This window comes from Rhea americana, unplaced genomic scaffold, assembly GCF_003343005.1.
Source record: "Rhea americana isolate MKP2758 unplaced genomic scaffold, rheAme1 scaffold_60, whole genome shotgun sequence".
Taxonomy (NCBI): Eukaryota; Metazoa; Chordata; class Aves; order Rheiformes; family Rheidae; genus Rhea; species Rhea americana.
Genome location: NW_028186757.1, coordinates 760,178 through 784,157, shown reverse-complemented (window position 1 = coordinate 784,157; position 23,980 = coordinate 760,178). Strand labels below are relative to the sequence as shown.

Below are 23,980 nucleotides of genomic sequence, written 5' to 3'. Positions count from 1 at the left end.
TAAGGGCAAGATATTTTTGGGGGGGGGGAGGAGGCTGATGTTACAAAGAAGGATCTTCTGTCCCTTTGTTTTCAGGAGGTTACCACAGGCATTCCCTAGTTTTAATCGGTTTGGCTTCCTGAGTATCCTTAATTTTAGTGGGCTAGTCTGACTTGGGAAAATTGAGAAAAACTGCTATTTTTCCCATCATCTCTTCCCTATTCTTCAAACTGTAGTTGAAAGTGTTAGAGTTTTGAGCCTTTTTATGAAGAAGTGCACTTCTAGCGATCTAGAAATTACAGAAGGAGAAATTCCTCTCAATTCATTCTTTTTTCAAACCTGAGATTTGGAAGATAAATGATATTTGGGATGTCTTTAACTGTCTTCACATGGCAGACAAAATAAATGGAGGCCAGATGTGCTGGATTTTCTTTTTTAAAATAAATTTTCAAGATCATAAGTAAAAAGTGTCATGCCTTCATATAAACTTTTTTTCTGTTGAGCAGCACCAATCTCAATGCAAGGGTGAATAAATCTAATGCTAATAATAATTTCTGAATACCACTTGGCCAGGATTTAAAGAGAACATCTCCAGAGGCCTCTGCTGATGGAATTAAATAATGAATTTCACTATGGAAGTGATGGGACGTTTTATTTTTAGCATTGTTGAGACTCAGTGCAGATTCATTCAGTGTCTTCTGCTTTTCAGTAAAATGGGATGACAGCTGCTTAATGTAGATATAAGCTTTACTTGATGATTCAAGAAATAACAAAACTGATGTGTTTGACTGTAAAACACAGCCATCTACAAAGCTGAGACTGTTCAACATACCAGAGTATTTTGATTTGGCAATATTGAGATTTGAAACATCCAATAAAGAAAACCAAAATGCTTTAGTATTTTCAAACTGAAAGTTGTCTTGGTGTTTTTTCTTTTTCTTTTTTTTTCCTCTTCCCCTCCCACAGAATGCTTTTACCAGGCACAAAATTTTAAATGAAACAAGAAATGTTGAAACTTTGAAACTTGGGAGACAAAAAAAATAATTTTCATCCAGCTTCATTGGAGGAAAAGAAGCTGCAGACCTGTTCTGAATGACTGGTTTTTCTTTGTATCTACAGTGAAAGTAGGAGTGTAATTTTGAGACTGGTAAGGCTGAGGATAAGAGTAGACAAAACCTAGCCTTTGTATTAAAAAATTTTGTAAAAGGCTTATTTCTGAGTGCAGGAGGTGTTCTTGAAGGGCATGCTTTTTTAAAAAATGCTGACAAGGCACTATTTTTAAATTACCATAATATGGAGAGTTTGGAATTAAGAATTAAAGGTAATTCTTGACTTCTTCTTTCTTTGAGACAGTAATTCTGACATACAACTGAGATGTATGTTAAACTTTTTAATTTAAGTGTGTGTGTGTGGGAAATGTCTTATATCATCTACTTTTTTCTGTTCTAAAAGGCTATGGTATTTCTATATAGCTTTTTTCTTTCTTTCTTTCTTTTTTTTTTTTTTTAATAAGGCAATGTATACACAGTTCCTGACTGCTATATAACAAGTATCACTTTGTAAAGTTCTCACCAGTTAAAACCACTGTTATCCTAGCTTTTTTTCCCAGCATTTTCAGCAGATGACTCGTCTATTGCTATCATTGCACATAGAACATGTTCCTAGGTTTCAAGATAGCATTCTTAAGCATATGCAAGGTGTCTTTGTGAATTTCATCTGCCCTGTGTTTTTACAGTATTTTCATACTAGGTACTGTCCTCCTCTTGCAGGTTTTGCAAGAATTAATGCGTGAGTTAGGGTGTCCCCTAATGGCTGCCTTTTGGCTCTTAGTTATTAGTACTGAATTAAAAAAACAAAACAAAACAAATAGTGCAACCCATTTATCAGGACTCATCTCAGTTTGGGAAAAAGCTTTTGCATTCACAAGGTAAACTTTCAACATTGTGCTCTATGGCTTTTCCTCTTTTCTCTAGGACAACAAAGCACCTATCAGAGATTCACAAACTGCTCAAATGATCTGATTTATGTCAGGCCTCTTTTTGTGCTGCTGTCATCTGCAGGGGGACTGCACTTTGCTGCACTGGAAGTGGTTGCCTCAGCTGGTCCCCTCAGCTGACTCACTTCTCTGACCTTTCATTCATAGAACCTGAAAGACAAGCAGAGCGTCTTGTGTTTGGGAGCAGAAAATGCCTGAGGTACTGAACTGGGCAGAAAACCACAATAGCCTTATGGACTTCTGTTATAAATGTAGCTGTTTCTGTGCTGTTTTAAATGCAGTGCAGGCAAGGACTGGTTTGTATTTGATCTTACACAATTTGATATGCTTGTATGTATGCTTACTGCTTTCTTCCTTCTCCGCAGTTGTAGCAGATAAGACATCTGGTTTTAATTAGCTGTCTGGGCTTTTTTGGTTATAATTGTTTGCGTCAGTCTTTTCTGTTAATCTGCTTTGGAGATGGGTTCTGACGATTCAGAATGTCCTGGAAATACGTCAGTAATGGAAACGTGAAGGGTAGGTTGTACCTTTTGCCCATTGCAGTCCTATGAAGACATAGGAGACTTGGGCGTGCGTGTTGAGTTAAAGTGCTTCCGTGTGTCAGAGTCCCTACTTCTTGTTTCCTTTCTTTATTTGTGCAGTGCATTGCTTCATTCTCTTCCCTTTTTCAAAGATGATCTGAAGCATTTTTGAGTGGCCGCCTGCTTCTGAGGTATCTGAAGTGGACTCTGGGTCAAAGCTAGGATACATCACAGAAGTATGTAAAATCTGGCATCTCTAATGTTCTCATCTGGCCTTTCTAATGTCTCTTGGATTTGTGTGGTAAACCAAGTTGAGAAAAAGTTTATTACCTACACATTTACTGCAGCCAGCAGTTGCTGAGAGTTTACTTCTCCCCCCCCCCTCCCCCCGACATTTGGTTTGGCAAGCATTCAAACTATCTTTTTCACATTTGAAACTTCTCTAGACTAATTTCCATCTGTCCTCTCTGGTCTTTTAGTACCTACTTGGATAGTGCAGGGTATTTGGCATTATAAAACTAGCAGGGTGATTGTTTAATTCTCCTTCCTCTGTGGTGCCTCCTTACACACGACTCCAGAGGATCTTGTGCAGGGCCTCCTGTAAAAAGGCAGCCTTGCAGAGCCCGCCGAGGAGGATCTGCCCCAGGCAGGGCCGGGCAGCGCCTTGCTTCTCCTCTGGCTGTTCCCTGGCTCCTCCTTTTCTCTGTAACTGCCATCCCCAGCAATCTGTTTCTGAGGAGCAGTCTGCTCCCTGTGCCCCTACCACTCTCTTTCCTTTGCTCAAACTTCTTATCTGCTAGCAGTATTTTAAGGTCACATAAACCTACACTTTCAAACTTTCTTGACTCAAGCACTTAAGGTTGTTGAGATCCTGAACTTTGTATGGCAGTTTGTTTGCTAAACAAGCACCTTTTGCTTAAAGGCACAAGAAGTTTGCTGTAGGTAGATCTAAGCTGTTTTTATTTTTCTTTGTCATAGGTAAAGATGGTGGATGATTAGTGATTGGCATTTCCTCAAGAAGTAAACTTTTAGTCTTATGTGAAGCTGATTGAATAGTTAACCTTCTGTTGCTGTTTCCTGCATTCCTGCTGTTACTGCATGCTGCTGTAGGATGATAATCTGTATTACTATGTCGGATATGAAGCAGTTGATGCACTTGACTCTCTCGGAGTGCAGAGTATTAATGTACAATTAACTCCTAAGAATCTTAGTTAGGGTCCTCGAAACAAATGGCTCCGGTGTTACAGCTCTTGCTTCCTTGTTGGAGTGATTTGTCAGCAGTAGTACTTTTGCAGCAGGAGACATGTAATGTTCAAAACAAGATTAGAAGGCCTGTAGCATCATGCTGCATCACGTAACTAGAAGCACATGAGTGCCAGAGGAGCTGGCACATGGGATCGTGTTTGTGCCACAGTGATGGAGAGATTCTTCACAGTACAGTTGATCTGGCTCTGGGGAGTCTGTTGGTTTCTGACCAACCAGTCAAATTTTCTCTTCCATTGTAGACAAGGCTGAAAGCATTTAATCAATTATTGGAAGATTTAATATCTGTAATCCACTGCTATGGCATTTCTCATTTAAAGAATTTAAAAGGACGTCCTAAGAAAAAGTTATTTCTTATTCAGAATAACAGATCTGTAGCAAGATGAACCAAAGTTGTATGGTTTAATGTAAAGAAAGCAATACAGTACCTTTTTTAAGAAAGGAAACATTTGCACTGTTCCACTATCATACTGTAATAAATATTTCTCCCCCAAAATACGAGAAAAAATATTTTTACTACATGAAAAAAGTTATGGTTTCCAAATTTGCTACAATACTTTAAAGATTAAGCAGGCTTTAGCCCCACCCTCAGGATGCATCTCAGCAAAGTGTTGATTATAGAATTCACTACTTATGTCTCCTTGATTTGCATCTGTTAATGTTACAGAATCAATTCCCACTGAGCTCAAGTAATTGCTTTTGATAGTTATAGTTTTGTCTATAGATTACAAGAGGTGTATTCTTACTTTGCACACAAACGTAAAGGCTATCCAAGAGTTCTTGCAGTGTTTTGAGTTTTGAGGCTGGAGGCCTCAGATTGACACAAAAGTAGCAGTATACACTCTTGGGGTCTGAATTTACTACCACTTTGTAGTTTTTGTTAAATTTACAAGTAACTCTTCATCACCTCTAACTGAACTGTTGTCTGTTTTAAGCTTGTTAATAAAGCTTTCTGTAATAAAGATTAGTGCATAATCACAGTTTTGTCTTTCGGGGATACTTTAATAGGTAAGGCAAGAGGGTTTTTCTTTTTCTTCTTATGGACCTGATCAGAGTGTAGGAAAAATAAGATGGATGTAAATGTTGCATAGCTTTTCCTCAAGCAAGAGAATTAACTGTCAGATTAAAGCCTGGAATATCATTTTTTTTGTTGCATGCAACAAGTGGAGGAAGATGTCAAACAGTGCAGACAGTGAGTGGAAACACTAGGATTATTCTAGGAAATTCAGATTTCTCAGTTTAGCTGTGTTGTTTGGGACTCCCTTTTATAATAGCACCCAACTGATACAGGCAGAGGGATGTTAACAGGACCTTCTTGGAGCATAATAGTACAACTGTTGGACTGCTTGTGAAGAGACTTTTTTTTGGGGGGGGGGAGTCATGTTTTTTCTAGATACTCTGTTATTTGTACTACCAAAAATGGTGTGACAAGTTATATCTGAACAGTTTCAGGTGTAGTTTCTAAAGCACCTCTAAGCAGCTGTATTTTCAAATGGGATATGCTTCCTCATATGACAATGTAACTCTTTTCTAACTGCTCAGTAAGAAGCTTTTCTCAGTGCCTGTAAAATAGTAAAAGATTAAGAAGAACTTTAACATAAGGAAGAATGGAAGAAATTTATTTCAAGAGTACATTTTAAATTGTGTGTGTGTGTGTGTATATATATATATAGTATGTATATGTATACACACTTAATAAAGTGGTTCAAGTCAAAGTCTGATGTTCAAGTCAAAGGGGTCTATCTAGCCCAACAACAGATCTCTAGGGGAAGAATGTAAGAACAGAATAAGCATATGTACCGCTCTTTCAGCCTCCGGCATCCCTACTAGAGGGATTATCTGTAATAGCTTTTGATGTTTTCCTTTCTATGAATTTCTCAGGCTACTTTATGAACCAGTATATACTTGTGCAAAATGGCAAAGAATTCCACTACTTTACTATGTGCTACGTGAAGAATCATCCTCTTTTTTGTGTACTTATCACCTGTTTGTCTCATCTCTTTCGTTATGAGATGTAGGGACCACTGTAAAACAACGGATGCCTTTTGACCTCCTTGCCACTCAAGATTGTACCAGTATCTTTGTATCTCCCTCCGTCTTGCTTCTTTTCTGGACTGAAGAGCCCTGATCCATTTTGTTGTCCCGTAAAAGGAAAGCTGTTTTGTACTATCAGTCATCAGTTTGCTCTATTGTAATCTATTTTGGCTCTTCTATATCGCTTTGGATTTCTGGCACTGTGCAAAGCTTTTAAGGTGTGGGCATGCCATGGATTTATGCAGCGGTGTAATGAAGTTCTCTCTCTTACCTGACAGTTCCTTATATCAGATTTTTCAGGACTACTGCTGAATACTGAACTCTTGCTATTACCTTAGCACTTCATTTCTGAACGCTAGTAGTCAGGTCAGAGCCCACTGCTTTATAAGGGAAATTAGGAATATTTTTTGTCTCCTTTTGTGAATTGAAAAATATGAATTGATATTCATAGTCAGTCAATCAGCTTCATCTTATGCTATCACATACTTTCTGAGTGCTGGGAACTCCTGCAACTCTTTGCAATTGGTGCTCATTTTTAAATCCCCAGCAAACTTTGGCACTTTACTTTTCGTTGCTGCTTCTAGGTAATTTGTGTATTAGGCGACTGTGCTGTTTGCCATTAAGGGAGAGATGTCTGTCTGATGTTCACTAATAACCCCGACGTTGGCCAGCCAGTTTAGCTACACTTCACAAAGCTCAATGGTTGGATAGAGGAAAGAGCCAAATTGGGAGTCCTGTCGTCTCTTCTGCGAGGTGACAGCTGGCTGGATGCTTATGGTGCATATAGCTTTGCGTCAGCTACAGTGAGTAGTTGCAGAATTTGAGAATAAGCAGAGGAGGATGGGGGTGAGGAGAAGATCTGGAGGTGTGTTTGCAGGCAGGGGGACTTCAGTTAAAGGGAGTGAGAGGTTTCTTATTACCAAAATAAAGGATGCTATGCTTTGGTGTCATACTATATGTGAGAGTAAAATACAGTTTTGTAAAGATGATGCAGTCTTGCTAAAATGTTGTTGTTGTTTTAACTTACTGAATTTCACATCTGCCCTTTGGTACCTTGCATGTTCCTACACATAGTGTATGTGCCTTCCAGCCATGTTAACTGAAAGTGAAATACTTTCATGATGGTAACACTGAACTAAGGAGAGCCTAAGAAGGGGAATGAGAAAGTATTAGCCACTTAAAAATCACAAAAAAAAATCCTAAGTTTTTCTCTATGGCGTTTTATATTACTACTGCAGTTTTAACTTATAGTACTATGACCTTAATATGTTTGCCCAAAACATGGAATGCACGTCTTTTCTTTAATTTGATATGAACTTCTCAGTCTTTTGTGCATTTTCAAATAGAAAATAACTCATCGTTTCCTTATTTAGGTTATAAAGCAGCTAAATGGAGTCTGAGCAGCTGTTTCATAGAGGCTACTATCGAAACAGTTACAACAGTATAACTAGTGCAAGCAGTGATGAAGAGCTTTTAGATGGGGCAGGTGTCATTATGGACTTCCAGACTTCTGAAGATGACAATCTCTTGGATGGTGATGCATCAATTGGTAAGTTAATGTTGTTTCAACCTTTCTGGCTTTTAAAAATTTCTCTAGAAGGATGTGTGAGGATGTGTTTTTGTTGTTCTTTTTTCTAAAGACAAAACTGACTGTTTTTCATAACTAAAGTTTCTCTGACAAATCTGTTTGTCAGAGGGATGCTTTTAAAATTCAAAGTAGCTGAGAATTTTCCAGTGTGCTTGCTGACCGTTGTACGGGATGACCTCTCAGATGAGGCAGGTGCTAACTTCTAGCAAATGAAAAGGTTTGTCTAGTAGGAGAAGGATGTCTGTTCTGTCACTACCTGGTATTTCTTCGCTGTAGCAGGATTTTTGAAATCTTTAAGCTAAGGTCTTTATATTTGAAGTCCTTTATAGTTCTTTTGGGCAGAAATTAAGTCTCTTTTGATCTTTATTTCCGGTAATAAATCTGTTTCTGCTTGCTTCAACTTTCCATCTGTAAAACAGAGGCAGAACTCTTACAAGCAGAAGTAGTGTTAGGGCAGCAGCAAACTCCATAAGATCTGAACTTTTGGCTAGGTAGCAAGTTGCAAAGAAAAGTTTTTTTTTTTTTTTTTTTTTTTGTCAGCACTGATAAAAGTGCTGAAATAATACAAAGAGGAAGGAACTGGGAAGCTCTTCCTCTCCTTTTTTTTTTTTTTATTTTATTTTTTTTTATTAACAAGGCAGTTAATAGAGTGAAAGACTTAGCATTCTATTAGCAATAACTAAAGAAGAGAACGAAAGGAAGGAAAGCAAATAACTTCTGTTTAAAATAGCAAACCTAATTAAATACATAATCTTGTCCATTTTTTTTTGCTTTGTTTCAAATCAGAATCAGCCTCTTGACTTTATTCTTTATCACCCACTCCTCTACCATTAATTTTCAGTCATCATCTTACCCTGCAGCATCTCTTCCTTCGCATGTTTTTCCTTTGCCACACTTAGTGATTGGATGTTGGCATTACACTGGATATTACTCTGTTGTCAGCATCCTTCTCGTCTATCTTCTTTTCATCTATCTAGATAAGTCTTGAATGTGCACTCATATAACTTGTCTTAGTGTATTGAGAACTTGAACATTTCCAAGCTACATAAATCACTTTCTCCAAATTGCTTGGAGAACATCATCATTAGGGAATCAAGCACTTGGAGGTTAGAAAATTAAGTGAACAACTCTCTTCAGTGTATATTACTTTGTTCAGAATATCTGGCTTTATTAAAAAAGTGAGTGCCTTGCTTGTCTAACGTAATTTCTTGTGATTTGTGCTGGAAATCTGAAGCTACTCTGCTTACTGTTTGTATAAATCCTCATCACCTCATTCTTTGAGGAGAGATGAGTTTACAGTAAAATAAGTGACTTCAGAGGCAGTGTTCTGTCCCTTTCTTGTTTTGAAATTAGATCCATAAATTGAGACAAAACAGATGAGATGGTAATTTTGTTTAGACCGTCAGTGGAATTAACTGAGTTAATTCCAGCTCATACCAGCAGCTTCTATATCACTGTAATCCTGAAGTATTAGAATTTGCATTAGAATGTAAATATTAATGTATTTTCTTTACTGGATTAAATTGTTTGGCTAATGGCATACCTGCTTGCCAGAATTTTGGTCACTCAGTGAGAGATAGCAATAGTAATAATCACTCTATTTAAATGAACAGTGACTTACGCCTTTAAATGCATGGAAAAAAAAAACTATTTTAAATAAAGTAATTCATAGAAAATACGTAGACCTGTAGAACAGAGTTTGGTGAAAATTTTGTTTTCAAGGTGGTAAGAAGGTAACTCTGATAAACATTTTCAATAATTGCAGAAAGCAAGTATCATGTTTCCCATTTCTTAGGTCTCCAGATATGTAAGTCTTTTTTTAATTCAGAAAATCTCATTTACAAGATCAAACAAGAACTTTCTTAATGGACTTTCTGACTTTATTTACTGCACGTACTCTTCTTATAGTCCTCTTTTTACTGTCCTTAGCATCAACCTTTATCTTAATACATATATATATATTTGTATTTAAATACTCCTTTATTTTTCTCCTATTAATATACTATTGTTCTGTTGAGTCTAAGCACAGATGAATATACTATGCAGAGTCATAAATCTGTCTCATTTCCTGAGGAAGGGCTGGACCTTCCCAATAACTGGAAGATCTCATCATCTCAGTGCTCCAGAGAGTTTGCAGTGCTATGTGAATGCACAGAATTATATTAAGTCTAGCTCTGTGCTTTAGCTGATGAACCTTGCTAAAATCAGGAGCCCTGTTTAGACATATAATGTAGCTGTGTTTTAAGTCTTCATGTCTGGAAGAATTTATGAGCCAGGTTTCTTAGCAACCCGTTCAATGTGACATTGGTTTATCTGTACTTAAAATAGTTGTAGAAGTAATACAGTTGAATTCAAAACAGTGTAGCTGCAGAAATTAAGTATGGAGTACAGAAGAGCTTGGAGCACAGGCTTAAATGTATCCAGTCTGGATAAGCTGCTGTTGACAACGGAGTGTTCATCATAACTTTAGAATTTATGGCTACCTGGTATGGAATTGCAGATTTAAAATAATCAAGTCTATGCAATGAGGAGAAATGATGGAAATACAGTCCTTTCTCTTTTCACCTAATGAAAAATAAATCATAAACTGTACCTAGAGATTACAATTACTTTGGAAATTTTCTATGGTTATCTCCTAATTCGGAGGGCAGTTAGTTGATGGAACAGCTCTGTTCATTTCCGTAGGCAGAGCAGTGATTCTAGAGAGCCTGCACAGTACTGCCATTGACATCACCACACACACTTCATTGAGGCTTACAAAGCCATGGAATCAGTCATTCAGTGGTGTCTTTTGCTCACAGCATGTGGAAATTGGGATGATACTGGGAAAGAGAACTAGTGATGTATCCTACTTGCTTTATGTAGAAAAGAATCATCTATTACATGGACCTACACAAGTGGATGTTCATTGGAACCGGTCTTCAGAAAGTCTTATCACCTAAACATTTGGGTATCTTTAGTTGGTAGAGCTGTGTCTTTTATTTAGTATCACGACTGAGTTGTGCTTAGAATTGTTCCATGTAACTCTTTGTGCAGGATTCCCCATTGTCTTAAAAAAACAAAAATGCGGTACGAGAACCTGCTTTTAATGCCATTTGAAAGCAAGTGTACCCTTCAATGTGTCATCTGAGAAGAATACAGAAGTTAACAATGCTATTGTAGAGTATTACTATATATATTCTTATAGGCCTATCATGTTCTCCAGGAGCTGTTTTCTTTGCATAAATTTCAGACTTTCAGCAGCAGCAGCATTGTTCTTTGAGCCTAGTATGTTTTAACATGCTAAAAAATCAATTGCTACGAATGTGTAGTCTTGGATGGCTTGTACCATAGCCTTGCCTAGAAGGGATACTCTTGTCAGCTTTGATCAAAACTTGCTTTTGTTGCTTGCCAAAGATAATCTATTTATAGTAACCAATTTAATGTTTTCCCTTGTTGAGCTGCTAATTAATGAGAAATTGAGATGACATTAAACAGATAAATAGAAATACCTGTCTCTTTGTAAGAGGGGGAATCTTATCAACGTGTACTTTTGTATATGCATTCTGTTTTGAGCCTTCTCATTATGAGTTATCAGTATGTTTGCTCTTAGAATGTTAAGTCTGCTTTTTGCTAAGTCAGTTTAAACATGTTATGCTTGCCATTGAGGAAATCCCAATATTTGTAATAGTTAAATCAGATAAACTCATGTTTTGTGTTTCAAATTTTACAGAATCTAAACTACTTAATTTAAAAAAATGGTTACAGTAGATTAGTTCATTATTTTCCTTCATTTTAACAGGAAAAAAAATGAATTAATTCTAAGTAGAAGTGAAATCTCTAGAATGGCAATATGGTACCAAATTAATATTTTTAATTGATAAATGCAAATTAGAATTTGTGGATTTTTTTTTCTCTCTCCTCAGTGTAGGCTTCACATTGCCTGCCTCTGAAATCTAGAAGATTCAGTTCTTGGCCACTGACTGGCACTGAAGTTTGTAGCAAGTGGTGCTTACTTAAATTTTATTTTCCTCTGAAGTCATGTTCAGCCAACTAGGGAGGCAAAATTGAGAGATCAAAGAACTCTTGAGTCTCCATGATTTTGCTCAGATTTGAGGATTGTTTATGTGATGTAGGAGAGGATTGCATTAGTTTTCACTTTTTTTTTTTTTTTTTTTTCCATGAGACAGCTCAGCAGGGTGTGGATTTTTGTAATGTTATTAATCTGCAAATTCTTGAAGGCACTGACTAAAATCAGATGATAACCTCATTTATTTGCAAATCATTTTTATTGCAAATAATATCACTGGTGTTTACATCTCAAAATATACTTTGATCTCTCTGTTGGAGTCTGATTCTTGAATGAGCCTGGCATTCTTTTCAATACCTGTAGTGATTCTTTCTTCTAGCTGAAGGAGGAGTGCTGTTGCTTATATAGTGACTTCAGAATGAAGACAGTTTACAGGCTGGCATATGGTGTTAACACAAAATTGGCAATGGTTAACCTTAATATGACAACCCGTAAATTGGTAATTCAGGAGCTGCTGCTATAGCAGCTAGTATTTCCTTGCAGTGGTAGCAGCCCCACTGAAAAAATGAATGTGAGAGCAGGTGGTAGTGCAAAACACTACAGCTATCCTAAACTGTCCTTGCTTTGCACATGAATGGGAGTCCTTTGCCTAAAATAAGATGAAAGCGCCAAAACAATCTACTTAGAGTGTGTTAAAAGAGGAAGTAGTAACGCTAAAAATATGGTATGATCAACTAATATGGTACTATTTGAGGAACAATGTCATTTTCAGCAAATGCAGATGTTCCTGTATAATCAAGAAATATTTATCACATAAAAATGAGTTTAATTATTAAGAAAGATCTGGATGTTTTAGTTACCTTTTCTAACAGCATATGACTGTCCTTTCATGTGCACGTTTGTTTCTGTTTTGCTATTACAGTTTACAAAGGGAGGTCTCTAATTTGAATATAGACATGAAGAAAAGAATAAAGGAATTTATATTTCCCACAGAAGTCTAAACTTCCTCTTATGTTCTTTATGCAGGGAAATTAACAGACTGCAGCTGATACGAACAGTCTTCAATTTTATATCACGTATAATAACTTGGTTTGGCACTGACTTTTTAAAAATGTAGTGTAGAAGTTGATTGAGCAAACATTATGACAGTTCGGCAGATCGCTTTCCTAAATTATATACGCATTTTCTCCAAGTTAGCAATATTTGCATTAAAGGGCTTATTTTACTTTTTAAGTAAGGCATATATTCAAAATGGAATAATGAGATAATGTGACTTGCCCGGATCACAGAAGAACCATGAGGCACAGCTGGTCTGTTTGAATAATTAAATTGTCATTAACTGGTGATCATTTACTCTTTCTACTGAATTCTAGTTACACCTGCAGACACTTTGCCTATGCTCTGTAGTACTGATATAGCTGAACACAGGACATCTGACAATGTAAAAACATGTTTTTCTCCTTTATTTAATTATTTGTAATAATGTAAGTTAATTTTTGCCATCTGTTTGGAGCGCGAGTTGTTAAGCATTAGGTTTACATGGCTAACTGTGTTAATTAACAAAGTTCTTCCCTGCAGGATTCCTAAATTCCTGGCAGAACAACAATTTGACTGGAAGTATTCTGGGTTCATGGAGAAAACATTTACCTTAATTATTAAATCACATCACTGAATGAGAGTGAGTCTCAGGTGTTTGAAAGGTGTCTATTCTATCTTACCTGTTTATGATGGTAATGATGGTCTTGAACCTGGATGTTATCCAGCAATTGATCCATAAGGTTATTGATCATGAAATGCAGTGTATCCTGTAATCCATATTTTTGGAACATAACATTTTCATTTTGGACAATAATTATGTAAGTAAACTGTAACTGCTGTACATTATCTGAATATCAGTTTAAGCCATCACATCCAACTAAAGTGGTATTTGCACCTAACTTAAATGCTTAAGTATTTAAGGGCTATGTTTGTCAGAGGAGAGGCAAGTGGTCTGGCCTAGCTTCCAGAACTGGAAGTCATTTTCAGATTGCAGTGCTGAGCTTTGTCAAAACAGCTTGAAAGGTAATGATCTGTGTTTAATATAAATTAAATTACCATATATTCACTTGATCCTGTTTTAGTTGAACAGTGGAACAGCTTTAGTGGTGTTTCAGTATTAGTCTGGGCCCTCAGATGGTAATTGAATTGGTGTGGCATTAGACCTCAAGTGACAGAAATTATGGAAGTCCATATGTAGAGTTTATAGTAACTGATTAGTTTCTTACTCTGTTATATATTTTAAAACATACATTGATGATTTTAGGTTTCTCACAAATGCCCCGGTCAGTTATTGTAGACTTGTTTGTGGGATGTGAGAATTGCTTTGGTTTTAGAACTCAAATCTGCTACCAGCCCTTGAATAATTTCACTAGTCTTTCTTGGAAAAGTAATGGTTACACCATTAGATTTTTTTGTGATCTTCTCCAGCACAGAAGCCTGTGTTTCCAGCCAGATGCTCTGGTAGAAGATGAATCATAGTACTAGTAGTTTATTCTTTGAATCTTCCTGATATTATATAGTACTGCCAGCTTCATTTTGCAGCTCGTTTCTTGAAGTGCTCAAAACATACTGGCTTTGTTAATGGATGCTGCATTACTACTCAGTTGACAGCCTAGTGTAACGGCAGCATCAGTAGTCTCTTCTCCTGCACGAGCTGTTTGAGTAGTGCAAGATGAGGGAATGAAAGCAGAGGAAATGTGGTGACATGCATGTAGACAGGTAGAAACACAAGGCTGAAATGTTAGTCTGATATGACCTATGAATCTTTAGGTACTAAATAAAGAGTTTTCACTACAGCTTTAGTTTTCTTGATTTATTTTACCTTTGCTTTATTCCCTTAAATCAGCCAAAAGATGTGGATTGATTTTAACTGAATTGGTGTCAAGGCTGTGCTTTTCTTTGTCTTTGAGAAATGTTCGTGCTTATCAGCTGTTAAATACGCTTTAAAGTGAAAGTCTCTCATCGATATGGATTAAACAGAGGTGATGTTATGGGAAAAAATATCATTACATCCCTGGAATATAAGAGCTGCTATACGGAATAAACCAGAAATCCGTCTAGCTCATCATCCTGTCTCTGACAGTGACCAAAAATCAGTGCTTAAGAATGAGTAAGAACAGGGCAAGTAAATGATAGATCTTCTGAGTTCTGAGTACTTCCATAGCTCAGGCCCTTTCTGAATTGAGTGGTGGTTTCTGTGTTTTTTCTGTGGTGTTTTTCCCCTTCTCAGTGGATTTTTCTTCCACAGTGTTTTTTTTTTTTTTTTTTGGGGGGGGGGGCGGGGGTACACAGTTTCTAGGATCCACAACATCCTTTAGTAAGCTCCAGCAGCTTAGCTACATCTTGTGTGAAGAACCACCTCCTTTTGTTTAATTTGAATCTATACCTAGCTATATATACTGCTGAGAATTAGTTGTAATGGCCAAAGCCTTGCCAAAAACCTGCCAAGGCTTACATAGGTGTGTGCATTAGCATGGGCTGGCACCTGGACTTTCTCATCACTCACTCTTGTACAGCATAAACACTTAAGCTCTTCCTTTTGTAGATAGTTGCAGCTGTGGAAAATCTTTCTGCTGATGTATGGGTTTTTAGGGAGTAATATTAGCTTATTGAAATGAAACTTTTGTTGATAGGAAACTAGGACAGGGTGACCTGAAACTAGGATGACTTGATTGTCTTGCCCAATGCACATACTCTGAGGCCTGTCTGTCATGCATTGGTTAGGTGCATGTCGAAACTAATGAGGATTAACACAGAGGTAGCATAGTGCCATCACTATAAAAGATGGTAGTCTACCTCCCACTTTTAAGAGGAGAGAAGGAAGAGTTATCCATTAAAATCCTGTGTCTCTCATCAAAGGGAACTGTATCAGGGCAGTGTTTTAGTTTGAGCAAATCTATGAGTAAGTGTATTAATCAGCAGCGTGAGGTATCAAACTATTTAGAGCTTACATTTTGCTGTATCTGTATACCACATAGGCTCCTTAGCAAAAGTTTGTTGCCCTTGCCTTTTGCTTTGCAGCAGTCTTGATCCTATAAAACAGTAACCTGTAACAGATCTGCTGTCTTCATGTGATGTCCCGTAGCTCTTTTAGGGGAGCAGATGGTGAAAAACGATTTTCACTGCTGCTTTTGACTTTGCTAAACTTATGATCTCAGTTATCTCTTTTCCAGGAGTTTCTTTTAAGGAGTTCTGGTTTGCTCACTTGGACCTTGCAGCCGTCTCATACTTTGGATCGTTTTTACTGCTCCTTTCTGAGCCTCTTTATATTTATTTTTGAGCTTGAGAGAGGGATCAGATCTTCACACAGCATTTGAGATATGGGTGTGGCATGGAAGTCCAGTAGCATGTTTTCCTTCTCTTTTTTAATAATTTCTAACACTGAATGCGTTTTATTCTGACTGCTACTGAGTACTGAACCCATGCTTTCCTAGAATGAAATATGTAGTATTAGAATAGTATATTATTACATATTAACAAAATTCAAAATTGCTGTTGGCACTGTTCTTGCAGTTTGTTTGTATGGAGAAGTCTTAACGTTCTTGAAGATAAAAAAAAAAAAAAAAAAAAGTAAACTGTATGTCTAGATTCTGGTGCTCTAAGTTACCCCCTGCACGTACTTTGAACAGGAAGTTGGAAATTCTGGCCAAAAATAAAAAGCCCTAAAGTGAGAAGAAGGGCAATCTAGCAGGTAAAACCTACTTCCTTACAAATATGTTTTACAGATGAATAGAATGATCTTGGCAGCTCAGTGTTGGCAAGCCCTAGAAGAGGGAGAAGTAAACTTCAACAAAGCTGCGAAGTGAGCCAGGATCACTTCCTGGTAATGATGCCAAATCTTCTTTCTTACTGTTGAGTTATGATTATAGTTTCAACAGATGCGAGACTGAAGAAAGGACACGTACTCAAGCTAATAGGTGAAATTCAGCAGGGCTTTCTGGGTAAGAGCCTACCCTGTAAGAAAAGAACAGAAGAGAATACAGGAAACAGTTAAGAGGCTCTTGGTGAGTCAGAGAAAACAACTCATTCTCTTGCTTGCAGACAGTAGCTCTGCTACTCTTTAGAAATCCTTGCAATATTAGTACAGTAGAGGCAGGGTGTTTTTAATGGGGATTAAAGCACTCCAATTGAAAAAACAAATCAAAACCTCCCCCAAACTGTCACAACTGATAGTATATTCCTAGCTAATCTTAAGAATTTTCTTTTTCCTGTATCACCAGTGTATAGACCAAGAAAAGCACGATTACCAATCTCAGACAAGTGAAGAGAGGGAGCAGTCTGAAGGGAGCAGTCTTGATTGCATTTTTTGAGCTAAGATGTTAAAATGGGCCTTCATAACTAAAAGCATAGTGTGGCAGGACCTTTTTTTTTATTTTGGGGGTTTTTTGGCCTTACATGTTATGCAGTGCTGTTTTCAGTATTTCGCACATTCCTGTCTCTCTCTCTCTCTTCTCCTGCCCTGTAGTTTTGCCTGACTGGGGAACCTTTCTTCATATTTTAGTGATACACCGTGAAGGTTCAGCTGCCCTGGGGAGGGAAGTCAGGCAGTGTCAGAATTGATTATACAACCTGCTTGTGGCGCTGCGTCCTGTTCTACTACATTCTGTCCGCTGGTTGGGTTTGACTTGAATTACCATCTTCCATGTGTGGCCAGTGAATAAAGGAAGCCATTGGAATTACTACAATATTATAAAAGTTAATTAAAGAACTTGAGGTTGGCCAGTGAAAAAAACTGCCTGTGATTGAGAAAAGAAGCTAAATTGTTTCTGTAAAATAAAATGCAAATGGAATAAAGCTTTCTGCCTCTATTGCTGTTAAGCACGTTCCTCTGGGAGATGTGTGTGTGTGTGTGTGGTTTTTCTAATCATTTTGTTTACACTCCATCTACTTAGAAGTACTCCATAGATTGCTATATATACTCTTCTATAATGCTCATTCCTGAATGAATTAAGTTTTGGATTTCTCTAATTTAAAACTTTGGAAAAAATTCCTTACTGTGCTCTAACTGGAAGCTACACATGACTGACTTTTTTCTTTTCTTTCTATCATTGTATCTGTGAGTTATTTCTTCCTGGACTGGCTCTGGGCACTGAAACTGGGAGAAGGGATATTTATTTTGTTGTCTTCCGCGATCCTACCGCTTGCCTTGTGTGACCCGCTCAAAAAAGCTGCATGGCTTTGTTCAGAGTGGACAAAATGAGACTGCAGGGGTTGCAAGATCAATACACCGAGACATGAGTTAAGAGGAGTCAAACTAGTAGTGAGGTTAGTACTGTGATTAGTTTTGGTTGCCTGGATTAAGAAAAGGGTAAATGGAAAACGAGATTAGGGGGGAAAAAGGCAGGGGAATAAAGCTGTAGTGAAAGGGAATGGGAAACCACAGGTTCTGAGGGATTGGGTCCTTTAGGCACCATCTTGAAAGTGGGTGCCTCTAGATCCAACCATCAATTGAGGGTGAATGTGGGTTAAATTCTTTTGAGAGCAGTGGGAGATGGTAGCTTTTTTGAGAGAGCTGTGCTATGTAGCGTTTTGAAGAAAATATTATCTTTTAGCTCTGCTGAAGGAGAAGCTTTAGTTTTGAATAATAATGCCAAAGAAAATGACAGTTAAGAGTCACTGAAATCTTTTGCATCAGTCACTCTTAATCACTTGTAATTATCTGACAAGTTTTTGGCATCTGTTGTTACTTTAATGAGATCATTCAGCATCTCGAGTTTTACATTTGGAATTTCATAGCAGGCCCGAGTTTTAATTTTCATTATCTGGTACAATGAAATTATATGTTCCCTGATCAGAGTAAGCTGAGTAATTGAGGGAACTGAGAGACTGTGTGTGTTTTATATGGAACAAAGTGCTTGGCTATCTTATTTAAACCTAGCTTTTACATAGGAAATGGTAGAAGAGTGTTTCAGAATTAAACTTCTCCCTTGCAGTTTGGGATAAGCAGCCTGAAGCACCTCTGAGATGCTGCCCTTCCTCTCATTGGTTTTGTTCTGTCCCTGTAGTACTTCAAAACACTTTTCCCTTGGTCTTCCTGCCTTCAGTCTTCATCTGATTTGTTTAACCTCTGACTGTACTTTCTTTTACTTTAATTATTTCATCTGGAATGCATTTCTGCTCTCTCCACCTATTAAAAAAATTAAAAAAGTGGTGGAGGAGGATTAGGGCATCTTTCTTCATTCTCAGTATAATTTAAAGGTGTGTCACCCAAATATATTGTGATATTTCTAGAACAATAGGTTTAAGGCCCTTTTCTGCAAAGATATATGCATCTGAGTGATGGGAACAACAGCGTGTGCCTTTTGATAACAATGGGACTATTCAGATGGATAAAGTTGTTTGGGCATGGAGTATTTCTGGGATTCAGGCCCTTAGTATATAATTATTCTGATGAAATCTCCTTGCAAACAACTTACTATATAAGCCTGCTGTTTACTTATGAACCGTTCTATGTACTAAATATAAAAACTAGCCACATTAAGAGGTTCTTGGTTGTATAAAATAAGGATGCTGTAAATATAAGCTAAAGCCTTATGGCAAGTGTTCATAATTACTGCTTAATGAGCTATGTAATTTCACTAACTCCAGTTTTGGAAATTGCAAGACTTATACAATAGAAATAACTGCCATAATCTTTTGAAGATATAAAATTATCAGACAGAGTTAAAGTCAGACACTATTTCAAACCAGACAGAAAAAAAAAGAGTAGTTTGGAAACATTAAGTTACAGATTCTTAGAGGTTAAAAAAAAAGAAGGAAAAAAGACTGACATACATCAGGTCAGGTTAGCATGCATTGTTATCTTTCTCACATTAAAAAGAAAAAAAAGGAAGTGGTGGAGAGGGCAGCAAACCAAAACCTTTCATTGTGTTGTAGGGCAGGGAAAGGGCTACACATGGTGGCTCTGAACAATGAGAACACACAAGCTGCTGGTATTTGAGAAGGGAAAATGAACTGTTCTGCTTTATAAGACTGTACAAAGAAAGGATTATTTGGCAGCCAGTCTATAAGCAGTAACCTAGGAGGAGCTATTGAAATCTAATATTGGGTAGGCTCTTGAAATTTTAGGTAGTGAACATGAAGGGGTTTTTTAATGTATTTTACGTTGCAAACTTTGTCATTGTTTTCCTGCATACCTACAGTTCATCAGATAACCTCCACGTAGTTATATATTTTATCTTTTTGATAACAATCTGAGTTCTAAACTTCAGTAGAAATTTTGCATGTGCCTTAGTCCAGTGAACAGGCTGAGATTAACGAGTTAGTTAACCATTTCTTTGCTATAACAGTTTTCAGAGATTCCAGGCCTTTGGAAACTGTATCAAACTCTTAAATTAGCAGCGATCTTACAGACTGTGTTACGTAAGTTCTTCAAGACCTTTATTTCATATTTTATCAAATTCGGAATTGAATTTCTAGAGTTGCCTCTTGTAATAAGCATATAATAATTACAATAATAATTTATTCTCTAATCATTCTTCAGATTACAAAAATTCTTGCATATTTCTTCCAGATATGAATGAGTTTTCCTTTAAAGCCTCATAATGAGATTATGGATTCTGTGTATGTGCTATTGAAATATGGAATTGAAAATCCTCAGGGATTTCTGTCACACTTCCCCTTAAATCAAAGTAGTGTGGATAATTTAAAGTTCAGATGGACTCTTAATTCTATGGGCAGCTGATACGCTGCCAGGAAGTGTTTTCTGTTTCTTGCCAGTGCTATCAGTGGGAGTGGGATAGGATACTTGTGATGACATGTTTTGAGAGTGAGAGCTTGTTTAGGGGTGTCTCACTGTTTGGGATGTTAAATTAAGTCCCTAGCTTGGTTTTCACAGGCAAAACTGAAGGGTGAGAATGCACGATGGCTCTGAAGATCAGACCGGTTTTGGACATTCAAAAACTCAAGAATTCAGTTGCTTTTACTGAAAAGGTGATTGTAGGAGGCCTCTTACAGAGAGCATTTCCTGATACAGATGACAGCAAGCAGATCTCTCTAGCTCAGTAGAGGACAGGGGTACTTGGAATTGAATGCAAATTTGCCTTTTTAACTGAGCCAGTAAACCCACGGCTAACTTGTTGAAAAGGCTGACAGCTTTGGCAGCTGCACGTTAATAAGTGAATTTCTCCTGTGGTTCGTGTACTTGTCACCACGCCTCTGACAGACGTCAGATTCACTTTGACAAGCAAGTCACAGGACTAGGAGAGCCGCCTTGCTGAAAACCTCGTTCACGTGTTTCACTCAACGAAGCTGGAAACTTTTCATTTTCCCAGCGCTTCAGTAGGCGTTTGCGTCGCTCCGTGCAGGCCAAGCAAACCGCAGAGGCGGCCGCTGCTCCCTGTCGCGGCGGCCTCGCCGCCGGTGCCGCCGGAGCCCCCAGCAGCGCCGCGCCTCTCCTCCCCTCCCCCCGCGCCTGGCGCGGCTGCGCGCGCGCGCGTAGCCGTTGGCAACCGCTCTGCGCTCGTTCCCCTTTGATGACATCAGCGGCGGGGGCCGAGCCCCGGCGCTGCGCCGAGGCGGCGGCGCGCAGCCCGGCTCCCGCGCCAACATGGCAGCGGCCCGCGCCGCCGCGGCCGTTGTGTAAGCGATGCCGCCGCGGCGCTGACCCCGCGGACGTGCGCCGGCCTCGTCGCCTCCATGGATGCCTCCTCGGACCCGTACTCCCCGTACGATGGCGGGGGAGACTGCATCCCGCTGAGAGAGTTGCATAAAAGAGGTATCGGCAGTTGGTGTTGCGCTGGAGCTCCGTGTGTGCATAGCTGTGTGCTAGGTAGCTTTTCGGATCTTAAGCGTTTATAACGGCTCTTGCCTTGCTGCGCTGCGTTGTTTGCCAGCCTGGTGCCTTCGGTAGGAGAGGAGTCAAACCCTAGGTGGTGCTTGTGGAGTCATCGATTGTTTTCTCTGTGGGCAGATTAGTCCTGCTTCAGATCCCATCAGCTTGTGACTCCATCTTCGATATGTGGCAGCCTTTCCTTTTCTTAAATAAAGCCTTCTTCTGCACAGAAGACTTAAATTGTCGTTGTGGCTGACCATGACCAAACTGGCAAGAGCTTAAGGAAGCTATTTCATACCTTTTGATAACTTGAGTAGAAATAATGTTTTTTTTCTAGCTTAGAAGTTTCCTTATGTGTTTTTAGACTTAACTCTTTGTTGATATCTTTGAGATACAGAGGAAAAACTGTACAATTGTAATGTTAAGCCAAGCCAATATTGGTGCACTCTTAAGAAATCAGAGCTTTGTGATAAGTTCTTTACACTGTTGCTTGCAAGAAAGCAGATTAAAACCGAAAAACCCCACTGGTCTCAGTGTTCATAAAAATCCTCTTTTAAGCTTGCCATATGTTTCTTACAATAAACTTGTTTAAAGTTTTGGTTTTGTATTGAGAGTAGTTATAGTAGAAGTAAGATTATGGCCTCACGTTCTGAGGATATGCCTTTTTTGTTGTTGTTGGCTTTGGTAGGTTAAGCCTTCTTGTTAAGAACAGCAAATGTGATTATTTCTCACTTTAGTTCTGTGTAAGTTGACTGGTCTAAAATTAGAGAGTTACCAACATTTATGCCTGCTGGTGATTGCATTGAAGAGGAGGTGGTTTAAAAATAAAGACTTGATTTACATAAAATGAGTAGATTCTTTTTTCCCCTCTAATCACTATGAAGCCATTTTATTTATTTATTTTTTTTTTAAAAAAAACCCTTTTCTTGCAAGCTTTTATTTCTATAAATAATTAGGTCACTTTTTATCTAGCATTTTTATCTGTGTTTTAGTACTTTACATAAACAAGTTGCATGTTGTTGTCTTTTTGATTCTTACAGTGTTTATCAGCATACACTAAGAATGTCAACAAGTTATAATACAGCTTAGAGTATTTTAAGTCAAGCAAATTTTAGACCTATACTATTACTTCTTGATCCCATTGTTCTCTGCCCAGATCACTATTGTGCACCAAGTGTATGCTAATTTTGTAAGCCAGATTTTAAAATGACTCCTGAAAAACTGAGGACAGTATTTTTTTGAACATTTGTGAGGTGTGTTTAAATTTTTTTTGTTATTTTTTTCAGATGGGTGGGAAAATAAGTTGACTGTACATCTTGATAACCAGAAACAAGAGAATGTAATTTGTAGAAAGTTGTAAAGATGAGAACTACACAACAGCATTATTTAACCTTCTAACTTTGCAAATTATAGTTAGACATTGAAGTGGGATTGGCTGCACAACTGAAGTTCACTACATAGCACAAAAAGCGGAGATGCTTGTAGTGCAAAGTGGTGTCTGGTATATCAGAGTATTGCTTTTAAATACAGAGTTTACTGCAAATACTGTAAAGAAAACAGTCTAGGGCCATACTAGTTGTTTATGCTGTGATGACATCACTTGGAGCTAGCAAGAAAATTCCCAAGTGTGACTTGACTCGCCCCGCCACCCCGTAGTTTCATTGAATGCCATTAAGGCTTGTGCTTACTGTGTTCTGATACAGTATTTTAAAACAGTATTACTGGTGGTTCTTCAGCTCACTGTAGGGAGTTTAGAATTAGAAAAAACATTACCATTCTCTCTTGCAAAGCTTAATTTGTTGAGTGTGTATGACTCATAAAAAGATTGAGTCTGCAGATCATAAAGTGTGTGCTACAGCTTTCATCAAAATTTACTGATTTACAGCACCAAAGTAATCTATGTTATTGTCATCTTGATATCAAAATAAGGCTAAAATGCTGGCAGACTAAAACAGAAATTTAAAGCAAATTTTTGACATTTCTTTATATTATTTATGGATCTGGAAAAGGATACTCAAAGCTTTTTTCCTATATGGATTTCAGAGTATTGTAAGAAAAAAAAAAGAAGAAAATGGATAAAAAAATACTTAGGGAAAACAAGCTTAGTAGTTAAAGTCTACGTAACTTTTTTCCCCTAATTCACATACTGATGCTTCCTCTATTGTGCAGATTAATGTCCCTGTCTTGTAAAACTGCTTTGTAACATTATAACATTCGTTGCACTAATTGACTGCAGTGGCTCACCCAAGTAGCTGTTCCTCAGCAGTGATGAAACAACTATTTAACTCGTTTGGGGTCTTCAAGTTTTAAGTAGTGACCTTTACTAACAATTGATGAAATGAGATATGAAATATTATATCCTATTACTATTAAAAGCTTGACCCAGTGGTTTTCATTAGGAAGATGTTTTAATTCATTCAATCCAAATATACTGTAAAACATAAATTGGAAAGATTTCAAAACATATTTTCTTAACTGTAATAAAAATAAATAAATAATTTTTTAATACTGATTACTACAATAATATCTGTATTTTTTCTAATAGATTATAGATATTTGTTTTTTTTTTAATTTGCTCTGTCCTGATACTTCTCTTTATGTAGTGCTAATCTCATAGTTCCAGACCTTCTTATCCTCTCTGATATATTCATATAAAACTACAGAAGTACTTCAGTTCTACTGTCTTCTCAGGTAGAATACAAAAAAGCTTTTTTCACCTCTTAATGAGCTTTTAGATTTAGGACTGTGCACATGTAATTAACTGACATGTCACCCATTT

The 23,980-nt window shown here is 37.6% G+C and overlaps 1 protein-coding gene across 4 annotated transcripts in view; it reads left to right on the top strand.

Annotated features, from left to right (window-relative positions):
- Positions 1-23,980, top strand: part of CLCN3 (Cl-/H+ antiporter 3) — a 64,580-nt gene that overhangs the window by 7,800 nt on the left and 32,800 nt on the right. For 3 of the 4 annotated variants that reach the window (XM_085319844.1, XM_085319841.1, XM_085319842.1), the window contains exon 2: positions 7,167-7,342. In XM_085319844.1, the coding sequence (XP_085175970.1) occupies positions 7,183-7,342 (160 nt within the window). In that variant the 5' untranslated portion in view covers positions 7,167-7,182. Of the gene's footprint in view, positions 1-2,139; positions 2,175-7,166; positions 7,343-23,980 lie in introns of those variants that run through there. The other variant, XM_085319843.1, reaches the window with a different exon arrangement.